At 39.0% G+C, this 14624-nt stretch overlaps 1 protein-coding gene across 4 annotated transcripts; it reads right to left on the bottom strand.

The window, feature by feature from the left end:
* Nucleotides 1–56: 56 nt before the first annotated feature.
* On the bottom strand, nucleotides 57–14194 carry XIAP (X-linked inhibitor of apoptosis). 4 transcript variants are annotated; one of them, XM_083876448.1, is made up of 8 exons: nucleotides 14137–14194; nucleotides 12075–12218; nucleotides 6965–7791; nucleotides 6605–6704; nucleotides 5079–5157; nucleotides 4474–4507; nucleotides 3004–3228; nucleotides 57–1550 (listed from the first exon to the last, which is right to left on the bottom strand). In XM_083876448.1, the coding sequence occupies exons 3-8, from the start codon at nucleotides 7527–7529 to the stop codon at nucleotides 1357–1359; spliced, it is 1197 nt and encodes a 398-aa protein (XP_083732574.1). In that variant the 5' UTR covers nucleotides 7530–7791; nucleotides 12075–12218; nucleotides 14137–14194; the 3' UTR covers nucleotides 57–1356. The 4 variants fall into 4 exon arrangements, with proteins under 4 accessions (XP_083732574.1, XP_083732576.1, XP_083732573.1 ...); XM_083876450.1 differs by lacking the exon at nucleotides 14137–14194 and adding an exon at nucleotides 12651–12808 and having other exon boundaries at nucleotides 7316–7791; XM_083876447.1 differs by lacking the exon at nucleotides 14137–14194 and adding an exon at nucleotides 12651–12802.
* Between the last annotated feature and the right edge of the window lie 430 nt (nucleotides 14195–14624).

Here is a 14624-nt window from a genome sequence, read left to right as displayed (position 1 = left end):
CATCAGAAAGCAGCATTCTGGTGGGTTTTTTTAAATGTGAGAATGAAATACACTGATCAAGGAACATCTGGGTTGCACTTTATTTTAAATACTCATACCATTACACAGCACAGATTTTAAAAAATAGAAAAGGTAGATAATAGATTTCTGTGTTCTCAAAACTTTTATAACATGAAAAACTATGTTCTGTATATTCTAAACCTCGATGAGTAGAACTCAAAAATATATAGACAGAACATACCAGTAGTTCCACAAAATAAGAAAGTGACATAATTAAGCAGTGATCACAGAACAGCTGTACCTAAATACAAAGCTGGGATACTTTCCTCAGAAATGGGAGGATCAGTCAGTAAGAAATAGATTCAGTATTTTAAAGTGGCTCTCATTAGAATAGTTCTTAACTTTTCAATTTAAATGCTGCAAACTGACATGAACAAAAATTAAAGATTTCTAACACTTCTAATGAATTTTAAAACAGCATTTTCTAAGAGATGAAGTTTAATCTTCTGCTATGGAAATATAAGATATGAAGCAGTGCAATGTATTAGCAGATAAATCAGTTAGGATGATGCTGTGTTAAAAAAAAATGAGAAATGTCACACTGAACATCTTTTTGTGTAAGGGGCAAATTTAAAATGAGCCTCCTCTCATGAAGGGCACAAGGTACATAAAATCTCCTTCATTTCTCTCGAGTTCTCTTTTAATCAATAAAATTAATGTACATTTTCTATAAAGATGGATCTTGCTGAAAAACAGATGGTTAAAACCAGTTTACTGAAGACAATTTATACATCTGAACCAGAAAAAGACAGAGAGACAGGAATTAAATTAACAGGTTACAGCAGCAGGTTTATGTGTATTGTCTGAAGTATGTCACAACCAAAGTTACAGAAAAGAGACTATTTCCAGTCCTACATAATAGGTTTAAAAAGCTAAAAATCTCAGGTATAATATACATGTATACAATTATATTTTGAATTAACTTATTTACAAATTTTATATAGGAACAGGCTCTTTGTACAACTCTATCTGCATAACTTCAGTCATACAGAGTCCTACCAAAGTGAAGCAAAGGAATGATCACATAAATAAAGGTTTAGATCACTTGGGCTTTCCCATATCAGGTCTGTGGATTGAAGCTACAAAATATACATATTTGCCTTTCATACATATTGCTTTTTACATACAAAATATTCACTTAAGGAAAATAATTTGTAAAGTGTTAAAATGTGTAGAGCTTGACAGCAGAAAAATCTAAATGCCATATGATTACACTCTGGAATTAACTGCATTTTTTACATTACATTACACATTTTTTAAGTAATAAAATCTGCATCCATAGTGCTGTGTGTTTCACTAATACATAAAAATTTCCTGTATTTTCATGATATCTCTACGACACAGAGGACATTCATTCAGTAACTGAGCACATTCCTTACAGGCAACAAGGTGACCACAGGGGATGAAGACAACAGACACGTCCCTGGCCATGCAGATCTTACAGAGCTTTTCTTCCTGCAGACGTCTTAACTTCTCTTCAGTGCTGATGTCTAAGGAAAACAGACACATAAAAAGAAGTTAATGTATTTACTACCACTGAATCTCATGGTTTTTTTTTTTTTCTTTTGACACACAAGGACAAGGTTTTCTTCACAGAATTTAAAGGTCACACTCTTAAGAAGGACGAAGAAAAATTACAAGAGAGAGGAATCCTGGCCGCAGCATGGAATCCTCTCTTTTTATTTCCCCTTCTATCCCATTACATCTCCCAGGCCAATGCAAGCTGGGAGTGCATCTCTCTGTATTTGTAAGGGTTTGAAATACCTCTAGAACTCAGGATATGCATATTTCAATCAGGAACCATTCTTTTCACAGACCCCTCACTGACAAGTTCCCCAAATCTGAGCAGAAGGTGAAAGAAAGGCTCATTGCTACTGGTTAAGTAATTTGGATTTTATTTCTTTTTCTGAGTTTTCCCAATGAGAAAATTGAGGCTGTGAGTTCCTTCCCTGCTCCCATTTTCAAAATACCCATATTTCAAAAAGCTTAAAATCTATAACATAGAAAGAGTCAATTTGGGATTGTACATGAGCTCTTTATTATTCAAATATTCCCCATTTGAAAATACAAAATTCAAGACACCTTCTCCTGCCACTTGGGGGAAGCTCTGCACAGCCAACCACCAAAATAATGTCCAGCTGCACTTCAAGTTCTTCTTCCCCCACAATGTCCTATTAAAAACCTTATTAAAAGGAGAGGGTTGGTAAGATCTCTGCTTATCAAGCCAACCAGAAGGTCTATGCCCTCCCTATGAATTCACCCATTGTGGAATTGCCTTCAATTCCAAGTCACCTGGATGAGAACTCCTGGGTTTGGTCTGTTTGCAGAGTGCACCACAAGGGCTCTCTGAGCACAACTTGCCTGTCCCAGCACAGCTGGAACATAAATAACTGAATGGAAACACCCTTCAGATGCACACTTGTTCTTATGGGCCAAGAACAAAAATACTCCTATCCCAAACAAAATTATACACTGCAAAAGAAATGCCCCCACTGTGACTTTTTGTATTGAATACACTGAATATCACAGTGTGTCCCTGTGCCTATTTCATTTTGCCACATCTATTGTTTGTCTTATAACTATATTCTTGTAGTTATTCTTGCTTTTGCTTTTAAATAGAATGGTCACAACGATTTTGGCTTTTTTTGTTAGCACATGCAACCTTTCCCAGAAGCACACTGGAGTGCTACACACCTCTGAGATACCAATACTATTTATTTTAGAGATGTTATTTATAAATGCTGCTACACTCAGAATTTTAACACCCTGTTTGTTCAGGTTTTTTTTTTTTTTTTTTTTTTTTAATGTCTCAAACCAAATGTCTTTAATTCTAATTTACAATACTGTAAGTTTACCATAGGTCAGACTGGGATCAAAGGGTAGAATAAACAGATAACATTAAAAATATTTCATAGACTAAAGAACTGATATGAAAGTACACACAGAGGTTTTGTAACTGAATAAGCTCATCTTGCTCAGATGGGATTTCATTTGGTTCTTCTTCCCTTGTATTTTCTTTCTGAGCACTTAAGTCTGCTACCAGATCCTCAACAGATGTGTGACTTTCTCCAGTCCTCTGCAATCTCTTTTCCATGGTGTTCCTAATCTCAGGCAAACTGAAACCCATGGCTATGGCACTTTGTACCAAAGGATTCTGTAAGAGATCATCTAAAACAAGAAATTAAGAACAAAACAAAAATACTTTAAGAAGGATTAATCTGATTATCTGACCGTATTGACTACTACTGACTACTACAGTACTCTAAGACACACATTTGCAAACAAATATGTAGCCAAAGGAACCGTATTCCAAATTTGAGAATTTTGCTAATTGTAAAGACTGCAGATTTGAGTTTTCTTCAATCCTAGCTTTCCCAGTCTCCCCTCATCTATTTATTTTATAGAAATCCTCCTAGATTTGCTGTTCAAGCCAACTACTTCAAATTAAATAACGTGTTCCATATAACTGTCATCACAAATTTTATAGCTGAATGTTAAATGAAATTCATCCAAAATTACAAGTCACAATGGATAAGTAATATTACATCAATTTTAATTCTGTTCAGGGAATAAAACCCCCTCATATATATGTTCAGAGAAACCAATAAATAATTTGAATTTGTAAAACCAAAACATAGCACCATCAACAAGGAAGGTCTATCCATGGTGAGACAACACTTCTTGGGAAACCATTATTCAGCGTGTTGGACCTTCCCCTTCCTTTTACTTATCAACATTGTTCAAACAGTAAAAGTTTTCAATTCTTCATTTTTAAAAACAAACACTTTTTTTAAAAACGGTTATTTTATTTTCACTCTCATAAATGAGCAGTATGGGAGGGATTTCTAAGCAGGTTTGTGTAGCCACTCTTAGTAGGAATAGCTCCCACTCCCTGGGATGAAGCTTGATTGGTCTCCTGCTACCCCTTCAAGTGTTTTGTCTTTTTATTGCCTGGTATTTGTGAGAAGCACTGCAGGAATGTGCAATCCTGGCACACATAATAAACTACCTCAGCTTGCTCAGCTCCCTAGTCCTTGCCTGGGACAGACCAATCCTTCCTGCCCCACAAAAAAGGGCTCTTTCTGTTCAGGGTCCTTTAACATTCATCCCACAGCACCAGGAATTCATCATTTGATGCACATTCACTACCTGTAAGACTGCAATCCATACAAACTTCTTCCATGCCTCACAGCCTTTACTTTACAATATTGACCAAATTACAGTTTTATTTCCTCTAAGAGAAATTAGATACATTCTGCAGTTCTATAGAAGCAATGCAAGAGTATCATCCAGCAATTTGTCTGTCGTGTTGTATTTTAAAATGTAATAGGGTTATTTTTAAAATTAACCATTCCTGTCACTATACATTCAAATATGGATATTCCAAAATGGGGGCTTGTTTTAAACAGATACCTTTAGGAAGTATTGTCCCTTCAGCAGCTTCTGTCTAGAAGTGAAATATAAAGAAACAAAATTATAATTCTGGAGAAAGTAGAAGGAAATGCATACAGTTACAAAACAAAAAAAAAGAGCCATTTGATCTCCAGTTACTTTAGTGACTGAAACTATTTAATCTGCTCCAAACAAAATGATCAGTATTTTGTTGTAATTTTAACCTATCTCTGCAATAATCATATGTACATGATTCTTAGTCCACAAAAGAATTCTAAAATTACAGATAATCTACATGATCAGTTTTAAATCTTAGTGACTACACAAGTCTAACAATGCTCTACCAAAAAGAGAAAAAAATGTATCTGCTATGACTCATCAGGCCATAAAACAAATGGCTCTTGTTCACAAGTGTCCTGGCTGTGATCCATAACCCAGCCACGGAGAACTGTAGATGGGCACACGGATTGACAGGACCAAAACATGCTGCAATTCTTTCATTTTTGCCAATGAAAGTAGCAGCAAGTGGATTAAATGATAGGCATGTAATTAGAAGGTAACTTCATATAAAAATCATGTTGATTTTTTCCTATTTTAACAAAATGATTAATAAGCAAGAAACTTACTGTTGAATCCCTACATCCATCTCTTAAGTGAACATTATTTATAAATTCTATTCCCTTTTCCTTGGTCACAAATCTGCACCTAAAATTAAGAATATTTAGATTTAATAAAACTACATCACCAATAAAAATTTGTTACATAACTATGGAAGCTTTGCTAAATTTCCTACATCATACAAACTGCCTGCTTTTAAAATCTCTAAATGTTTAGTCAACATCTGTGATGTCACTGGAGTATTTCTAAGAACATCTTAAACACTTAAGCAGTACTTATCTTTCTCACATTTTTGGTGAAAAGGAAAGCTTAAGAGTTGTTTGCCATGCCAGCTCATGATACAGATTTCTTAAAGTAAAGGCTCACTCCAATGAAAACAACCATTATGTTAAAATGCTGATTCTCAGTCTTTCACAATCCCAGCAGACACTGCTCTGATAGGTGCCTTCCACTCTTTATTTAATTATTTTCCAGGTAGTCTTAGCCATGGGCAGAGCTCTTTCCTACCAGAAGATGTAGGGAATGTCATGACTCCTGACAAAAGTTCCCCAGCTCCAGCTGTACTTCCCCTTCAGGAACAGACAGCTGTGAGCCTGACACCCTGCACCGAGCCTGATGTGCAAACAAAACCCCCCAAAGAGACTCTTTATCATCTGAGAGGAAGTAATCAACCTTGATATAATTTAAGTAACCTAAACCAAAATAAAGCTCATTAAAGAGGAGTGAAATGTAGGAAGAAGACATCACTTAACTATTCACTGCACCACGCTAAAAACTTGAAATCATATCTCTTTCAAGTGGCAGAGACTAATAATTAAAAACTGCCTGTAGCACTATTAAAAAAGGGAACAGCTAATGCATAAATTCCATTCTCCAACTTCCAGAGAGTCTTTCACCACAGAAAGGAAATTTGGGAGTCAATGCATAAAAGACACTGATTTTATCACTGTTATACAAGTAACTAAGTCTTTGTATTTGGATGGCTTCTGTCCACATGTGGGAACTACTGAATCATGTTATTCTTCCTTTACTCAAAACAGATTTTAGACAACAGTGGCAGTCTTTCTAAAAACTACTTCTGGTACTACTGCTACGACTACTACTGTCTGGAATCCTCAATCCTCTCAAATTAGAGGGAACAATGTTTTATATTCCATGCCATTACTGACTCCTTCAGGTTTGTCTGCTCTGTAGCAGCTGGTTGTTCATTTTGTATCTTGGTATAAGTGACAAACTTTTAGGCGAGCCATTATCATGTAGCACCTGGATAACAAGAAACATTATTATTATCAGATACATATTGACAAAGCTACACCATTCTTCTGGCTGAGAAAGCAAGCATTGGTTAAATCCAGACACAGGTAGCTACCCTTTAACAATGCTGCAAACAGGAAAACATAAATTATTTGCATAAATCCAAACAGCGTTAAGCCATAATCAGCCTTCTCATTTACTAGTATGCTCTGTCATTAAAATCCAACACAGTGTAAATAAGGCTCAGACACGAACCAAGGATCACTAAGACATGCCTTACCCAGGAAACCACTTGGCATGTTGATCCCAAGGGTCTTCATTTTCCTTCCACTCCTGCAATCCTCCACCACAGTGGAAACACACAACATGATCACCATTACCTGAGGAAACACACGAGAATAAAGTTATATACTTTGTTCAGGCAGAATACCAAGTTTTCAACTTTTGTTAAGAAAAGAAATATTTCTTTTACTGATTTACAATTTTACGTAAGAACTGTGGAAAGTAGTTTACAGAGTAAGGAGATTCTGGCAAATTGTTCTACATAAAAAATTTAAAAATCGGGTTTTTTTCATAACAAGACACTTCCTCATGTACAATTCTTTGTAAAAGGTATTAGTCATTTCAAAGTCTGGCTTACCTACACTATAGAATCCAGCTTCTGCAAGTTGTTCCTTGTCAACAGGATATATCCAAGATAAAAATGTTTGTAAACGTTTTCCATATTTTGCCATGGAGGGATTCCTTGGGTGCTGTGCATTGCTCAGACCACTTATGGCTAGCTCAGCAGGAATAGATTCACTTGAAACATTCCCAACATCCCGGCCCAGGATGAAAAAGCATTTGGGAAAATGCCTCTTGTGTTCTGACCAAGCTCTGTCACCAGCTTCCCAGTTCTTCAATTTTCCACCACAAAAAAAACATGCCACTTGGTCACCAACACCTGTATAATAAAATCCAGCATTAGCTAATTCCTGTGGTGTCAACTCACCATTGAGAGGCCAGTTGTGAAAAGACTTTAATCTTGTTTCTTCACTGCACATAGCAGGGTTTTTAGGATACAAACTATCTGACATATCCACAACCTGCCTAGTTCTCAAAAGGTAATCTGCCTCCACATCAGGGTCATCTAGAGCACATAGGAGGGCTGAATCACTGGAACCATTTTCAGTTCTATTCTGGTCGTTCTGGGCAGCAGGATCCATGTTACTTTCCAGAAAAGCAGCTTCAGTAATAAAGTTGTAGTTGGGGGCAAGCTGTTTGTGTCTCTCAGTTGCAGAATCCCCAGGCAGCCATCCTTCAGTAGCTGTTTGGCAGCTGAAGCTCTTCACTGTCACCGTGTCCAGCCCGGACAGGGCGGTCGCTCCCCGGGGCCAGGCGCGGCAGGGCCCGCAGGGGCACGGGCGGCCTCGCTCTGCGGAACATGGCTCCTCATCTCTTCATGGGCACAGCTCTCCTGTACAGCTCCTAAACAGAGAACACAGCTTTGAATTCCCCAGACAGAACGACAGAGCATATCCATGTACAACCCTAGAAACCAGCTACATTCAACTACCATCCTTTATGTATTAAAATAACAACTCTTTCTCTTCTCCCCCGTGTCGCCTTTCCCTGCATTACCTGCCACACAGAGGCAAACACCAAGGTATTAAAAACCAAAATAATAAAATTTTTCTAAAGAAATGCAGAAAGATAATGATGTCTTATTACCTGGAGAACACACAGATTTATAGCTTTACAAATATGTTCTACTTCCTCATAACATTGCAATAATGAAATCAACAAAATACTTTAATATTAAAGTTCTGGTCAAAACCCTGCCAAAACCTGAATCTGAACCTGAAATACAAAGTTACTAAATTTAAAATACTGATCTGAGCCGGAACATGGTTGCAAGATTCTAGAGCTCAATTCTCAAACACAATTCTAGATTATCCTCATATGAAGGGCATGATCCCCATGCCCATTACAAGTGGGCAGCAACTGGTAAGATTGTTGTAAAAAAAAAAAAAAAGCTTTTTCACTTGTGTTATATTGTAAAGACATACCTCAATTTCTATTTTAGTAAAATATCTTGTGAAATAAACTACTAGATATGTCACTGGGGCATTTTACCAAAGTGCTGGGCATTGCTTTTAAGATCAGTGTGTTGGGACTACCCAGCACTAGTGCTGACATCCAGCACACTGCTTCCACTTCTCCACACCCTGCCTACTCTCTCTACAAACATTCCTGTGCCTCTGCCATCACCCCAGCTTTTCCTCCCTTCCCTCCCTGAAGGAACGTCATTCTTCTGAGCACTTGTCACACATTCCTACCCCTGCCTACACTTTTCCAGGGTGAACACCAGCTACCAGTCCTGCCTGGCATCCCTTCCATGCCAGAAGGCTGCTGAGAGCACTCCAACAAGCCCCAGCCTTGCTGAGGAGGAAACAAAGCAAAACTCAGCTACAGCAGGTCCTGTGCAAGAGCCACAAACTGACAGTCATCACCTTTATCCCAAAGGACGAAATCAAAGCACAGCAAACATTCCTCTCTTGTCCAGACAAGTGCAGTGATACTATTAACTTTAAAAGTTATAGCTTCCTCAAGACCTGCATTAATATTGATTATACATTCTGTAACATCAATGCAGATGTTACAATAATTACTTCTGTAACACCAGATTTAGTTCCTACAAACCTCTTTTAGGGCTCAGAAAGGGGAGAGGGAAATTAAAATGCCTATGCATTGCAGGATTGCTGCACCCTCTGCCAAGATGAGAGATAATTAAGCTACAAGCAGCGTCAGACACCTGGGATGGGTCTTTGTGTAATCATGGGCACAGACCTCTGAGCTCTAATTCCTCCTGTCCCTCAGTTCATGACTAAGGCAATAACACCAGAAATTATACTGTACCTTTCTGCATTAGCTTAGCAAATTCAAAAATAGCATCTGAATAAATTGCATTGACTGACCTACAAATCTGACCTATATGCTTGCTTTGACTTTGAAGGACAAAAAGCCCCAAACCAGTGATTACATTTAGTAATATCAAAGTTGTCATAAAACAAGTATTTTTTAAATGCATACATATATTGAAAAACAATGCTTTTTGTAATGAAATCTTAAAAGCTTTCATGTTTATTGCTCATGTCTATTTCTTTATAAACCTTACTTTAAACTGTTCCTGTAAAGATCTCAAGTGACCTTGAGCATCTATCACTACTATACTGCATTCATTGAAGAACTGGCATTACTCAAAACCAGTCAGCTGCACAGTAATTTTCTTATCTGCTTCCCTGAAAGACTTTCTACAAGAACACAAACAAAGCCTACCCCACATCCTTCAGACTCCTTCTCAAACTGTCCATTGAAAAAAAAAAAAAAAAAAAAAAGCTGGTTTACATTTCACTACAGTTTTATCCACGAGAAACATCTTTATCGAGCATTGAGGCAAACTCCTTGCCTGTCTAAGTACTGTTTTATATACAACATTAGTACTACTTTAAATAAAGTATCACGTTCAATTATTTCTATTTCAAACAACTGTTAAAAACAACTATTCAAAGTGTAAAATTACACCTAGCTTAGGAAGAATATTTCTGCACAGGTTTTTAGCAGTTGCCTAACTCCAGTTAGTTGGAATAATGATTTAGAACAATATCTGGCATCATAACAGCACTCACACAGGTATTAACTGCAGCAGAAAAATGTGTGAGGGTAAATTTTCTCAATAGTTTACAGCCAAGAAACACAAATTCACAAAAATCAGCCACCTAAGATGGGCACCCCAGACTTTACAATATACACCAGTAGCCAATCTGCAGTCAGAGTATACTCTCAGTATACCGAAATTAATTAAGCCATTTTGCACAGGTTTTAATTAACCACATGTGAATTAAAGGTAGAAGGCCCAGAAATGTTAAAGACCATCTTCACTTCTAAAGCCTAGATATTGTAACTTATAAATTATATAAAACTTTTATTTTAACTTTTAAATTACTGAAGCATTATATATCTTTTTATACAGTGAGTAAACAAAGTCTATTTTAGCCTGAAAGGCTTCCAGAAGCTGAGCCAAGTTTAATCCTGCTTTTACACATCTGAAGGCTATTTGCCACAAGACACCACCCACTTTCAACCTGAATTACCAATTTATATAGCCTGCTGATTATGTTTCAGAAGAAAAAGTAGAGACGAAAAAATATAGCAAAAATGTTAACTTATTTAAAATGCAAAATTGTACACTGTGGATCTGCAAAATCAACATGCTTAATTCAGCTTTAAAAATATTAACAGGTATTGATTTTATGCAAAAATACAACATGACCATATTATCTAGATCTGAAAAGCTTCAAAGGAAAAGTACAAAACTCACTTTTCCCCTTCAAGTATATTTTACTAGATACGATTATTTCTATCCTTAACCCCAAAATAGATTGGCATTAAAAGGAGTTATTTTTAATTATTTTACATGATTAGCATGGCAGTAACCTCCAAGTCAGAAATCCACTTCCACAGCCTCATATTCCTGAGGAAAGGGTAAATGTTAGTGTTTATTGTTGACTGAATCTGAATTTTGAAATGTGAGTAGTGAGTACACCAAGTAAATATCAAACAGAACATACTATACCAGCTGACACACAGATGATGCACATGTCACTTCAATGAACTTCAGTTTCTGCCTGCTCAGCTGCAATTACAGCAAGGAAGGTGCATGCTGCTAACTGAAAACCTACTTATAAAGATTAAAATGACCACAAACATGATCTATTTAAACACTGTTTGCAAGTTTCAGCCAATTTGTATCTAATTATCAACAGCCATTTTTAAAATAAGTTCTGTTTAGATATTTTTGATTTATTTTAGAAACAGGGTGTGTATCTACAGCATGGCTCCTGATTCAGTGCCAAGGCTTACATAACCCTGCCAGCTCAGCTTTATTTCTCTGTCCTTTGAACAGGTCCCACCCAGCTCCTGTCAGGGTTTGTCAGCACAGGAGTCACTAAGCTGCTCAAGGTTATAGTGCACTGTTACACCCTCCTCATTTCTGACTTCAGTCACAAAGACTTTTATGCTCTCCAGTCTTCAGAATGTCCATAACCAGGCGAACAGAAACAAACCATTCTGAGAACTATTTTCACACTGAGTTTTTCTACATGAAGAAGTTATATGGGGATGGAATAGAGACATAAACAATCAAAAACAAAACAAAACAACTCCCTCCCCCCCCCCAAAACAACAACAACAACAACAAAAAAAAAACACCAAAACAAAAAAGGATTCATGACTGCTAAGGGCAAAGAAAAAAAAAAATCCTTTTTGAGAACTTCCAAGTTAAATGTCATCAGAACTTTAGCTGCACATATGAGAAGGAAGGAGCAAATACCAGCTCTAGGAGAAACTGACATGCTGTAGCCCAAGCAAGATACTGCTCCTGTGACTAAGAAACAAAAAAAAATTACTGTATCAACAGGGGTTATTAAAAAGAACAGCCAGTAGTAAAAAATGCTTATTAAAATCTGCAATGCCCTGAGATGTATCTTCTTTCCTGAGTATTAAACATTTTTCATGTTTAAAAATTTTGTGGTTTCTCAATACTGACTTTAAATCATCATGCTCAGAATATTTTAGATTAGAACTGTGCAAAAAAAAGAAACAAACAAACAAAAAAACACCCATGCTATGAAAAATAAAAAGCAACAAAGGTTTAATTTTTAATAAAAAGTTTAAACACTGTTAAACAAAACAATACAAAAGGTACTTACAACAGTTTTCCTTAAGGAAAGGGAAGGATTTCCTAAGGATTGGTATCCAATCAGACCAAGTATAGCAGAGAATCAATCAAAGCAGATACTGGTTTCATTGCTATTTTCCACCAATCTTTAGAACAAATTCCAATATTTAAATTCCTATTGGGAGAGGAAAAAAAAAAAAAGAGGTTAAAAATCTTTTTCACAAAACCTTCAGCACTGCTTATGAAGCCACAACTTCAAAGCTATCATCAAAAAGAAAAAAAACATTCTAAAATTCTCTCCCTTGGCCAAGAAATTCAAATTAAAATATAATCTAAAGCTGAAAGAGTCTGAAGTCAGAGAAGGTCTGAAATGTGGATGTTTATTAAAACTAGCAAGGGACATAAACTGGGGATACTCCACAACATCTAAAGACAACAAAACAAAATCTTGGAATTAAAAAACTAGAGGGCAGCAAAAAGGAGAAAGAAGGCCAAAGCAGACAGAATTAAGTCCCATGCTCCAGACTTCTCTCTCCTAGGGAATTCTGTATGCGATCATAAACTGGATTTCTGGAAGTCCTGAGCTCCCTGCAGCTGTAGCACCCACCTTGGCAGCAGAGAGAAGTCCAATCACAGGACACACGGCCTGGAATGAAATCCATTGTCACACCTCTAAAACTGTCATGGGAACACACATTTCCTGCTTTCCTGATAACAAATGCCAGTCTGTCCCTATCAGTGGGAGGAGTCAAAAAAAGCCACAACCAACCCTCCTCATCAACATTCTTTCACTTTTGCTGCTGATTGCAAAGGGCAAGGCCAGGGAAGGTGCAGAACAATCATTAATTTACTCCTTTGCCCTTCTTGGCCAGTGCTGCAGGTGCCAAGCTTGTCATAAAAGGAAGTAGCTGTGGATTCTTTAAAGGACCTCAAAGAAAACTGCAAACCAATCGAGCAGATAGCAAAAGAAAGCAGTTAAGAAAAATATCCACATAAGAGCTTAACCAACCAATCCATCACACAAAAACTTGCTTTCTTATAGACAATACTTCACTGTTGTCTTCTCTGTTACACGGTGATTTGCCTCAGGATAAACAAGGAGTAATTAAGTTGACCTGTATCCTACTGCTCTTTGTCCAGGTATTAGATTAAAATAAAGGTATTTGACAAAAAGGTAAAAGAGGGTTTTTTCATGCAGTTGGTTGCTTTTCCTTCAAAACTGGTCTACTGTAAGATCTTGTTGTTTCTATATGTTCATTTAGGAAACTAAATTCTTCCAGTTAGCTACATGAAGTGTTGGCATTAAAATTGCAATACAAGTCTGTAGCAGTGAAGAGATAATGAAAGTAGTGCTGCAAACCCATTTGCATTTTGCAGCAGATGCTGATTAAAAACAGTGCAAAAACTACCCACACCAAAAAGCAAACTTACACCCATTTATAGCGCTTTCAGCAGGAAGACAGAAGCATCAGACAGTAGCACAGAAACAGAAACACATTTAAATAGAAATATATAAACATACGATCACAGACATTGCAAAAGAGAACTGCTTGAACTTAAATTACCGCTGAAAGAAAATTTGAGTGAACTTCTCCCTATAGAATTCTTAATAACTACTGTAATCGAACAAAACTGCATTTTTATAACAAGAGCCAGTTCTATAAAGTGATGGGCCTAATAAAAATAATAAAACAGGGGGCAAGGAGAGATAATATTCAAATATGTCAAAAGAACCATAAAGACCACAGAAGCGCTTAGTAGCATAAAAAATTTTTCATCCTTTTTTGCGGGATTGAAGGCTCGAGCCGGGGCAGGGCTCGGGACGGGCTCTGGGGGCAGCCCCGGCCACTCCTGTCCCCACGGCAACGCCCCAGCGGCCGGGCCCTCCCGCCGGTTCCGTGCGCGGCCGGACCTGCCCTCAGCACCCCCGGCACCTCCGGCACGGCCGCGCCGGCGGGGGCACAGCTGAGGGACCGAGCCCCCTGCTCCGCGCGGAGAGCCCCGCCGAGCGGCCGGAGCAGCGAGAGCCCCCAGCGCGGGCAGCCGGGGAACGGGAACCGCCTCTGAGTCCCGTCGCCGCCGCGGGCACTCACCGGGCACATCCCTCCCGGCCGCTCCCCGGGCACGTCCCATCCCGGCAGCTCCCCGGGCACGTCCCATCCCGGCAGCTCCCCGTGCCGAGCCCGCTCCGCCGGCGGCCCCCGAGAAGATGGCGGCTCCCGGCAGCCCCAGCGCCCCCCGACGGGGCGGTGAGGGCGCGGCGGGCGGGCTCCCGCCGGCGGAGGGCGGCGCCTGGCGGCGGCGGGCAGGAACTGCAGAGCGGCCCCGCGGTCCCCACAGCCCCTGATCCCCCTGAGCCCCTTCGGTCTCCACAGCCCCTGATCCCCCTGAGCCCCTTCGGTCCCCACAGCCCCTTCGGCCCTTGAGCCCCGCGGTCCCCTGAGCCCCCTCGGTCCGCACAGCCGCTCATCCCCGCTCCTTGTTCCCCTCATTCCCCACAGCTCCGCGGCCCCTGAGCCCCGCTCCTCGCTCCCTTCGTCCCCCTTATCCCTTCTGTCCTCTCAGCCCCGCTCCTCGCTCC

The sequence above is a fragment of the Zosterops lateralis genome, assembly GCF_965231275.1.
Source record: "Zosterops lateralis genome assembly, chromosome: 21".
NCBI classification, from domain to species: domain Eukaryota; kingdom Metazoa; phylum Chordata; class Aves; order Passeriformes; family Zosteropidae; genus Zosterops; species Zosterops lateralis.
This window is presented reverse-complemented; position numbering and strand designations above follow the sequence as displayed.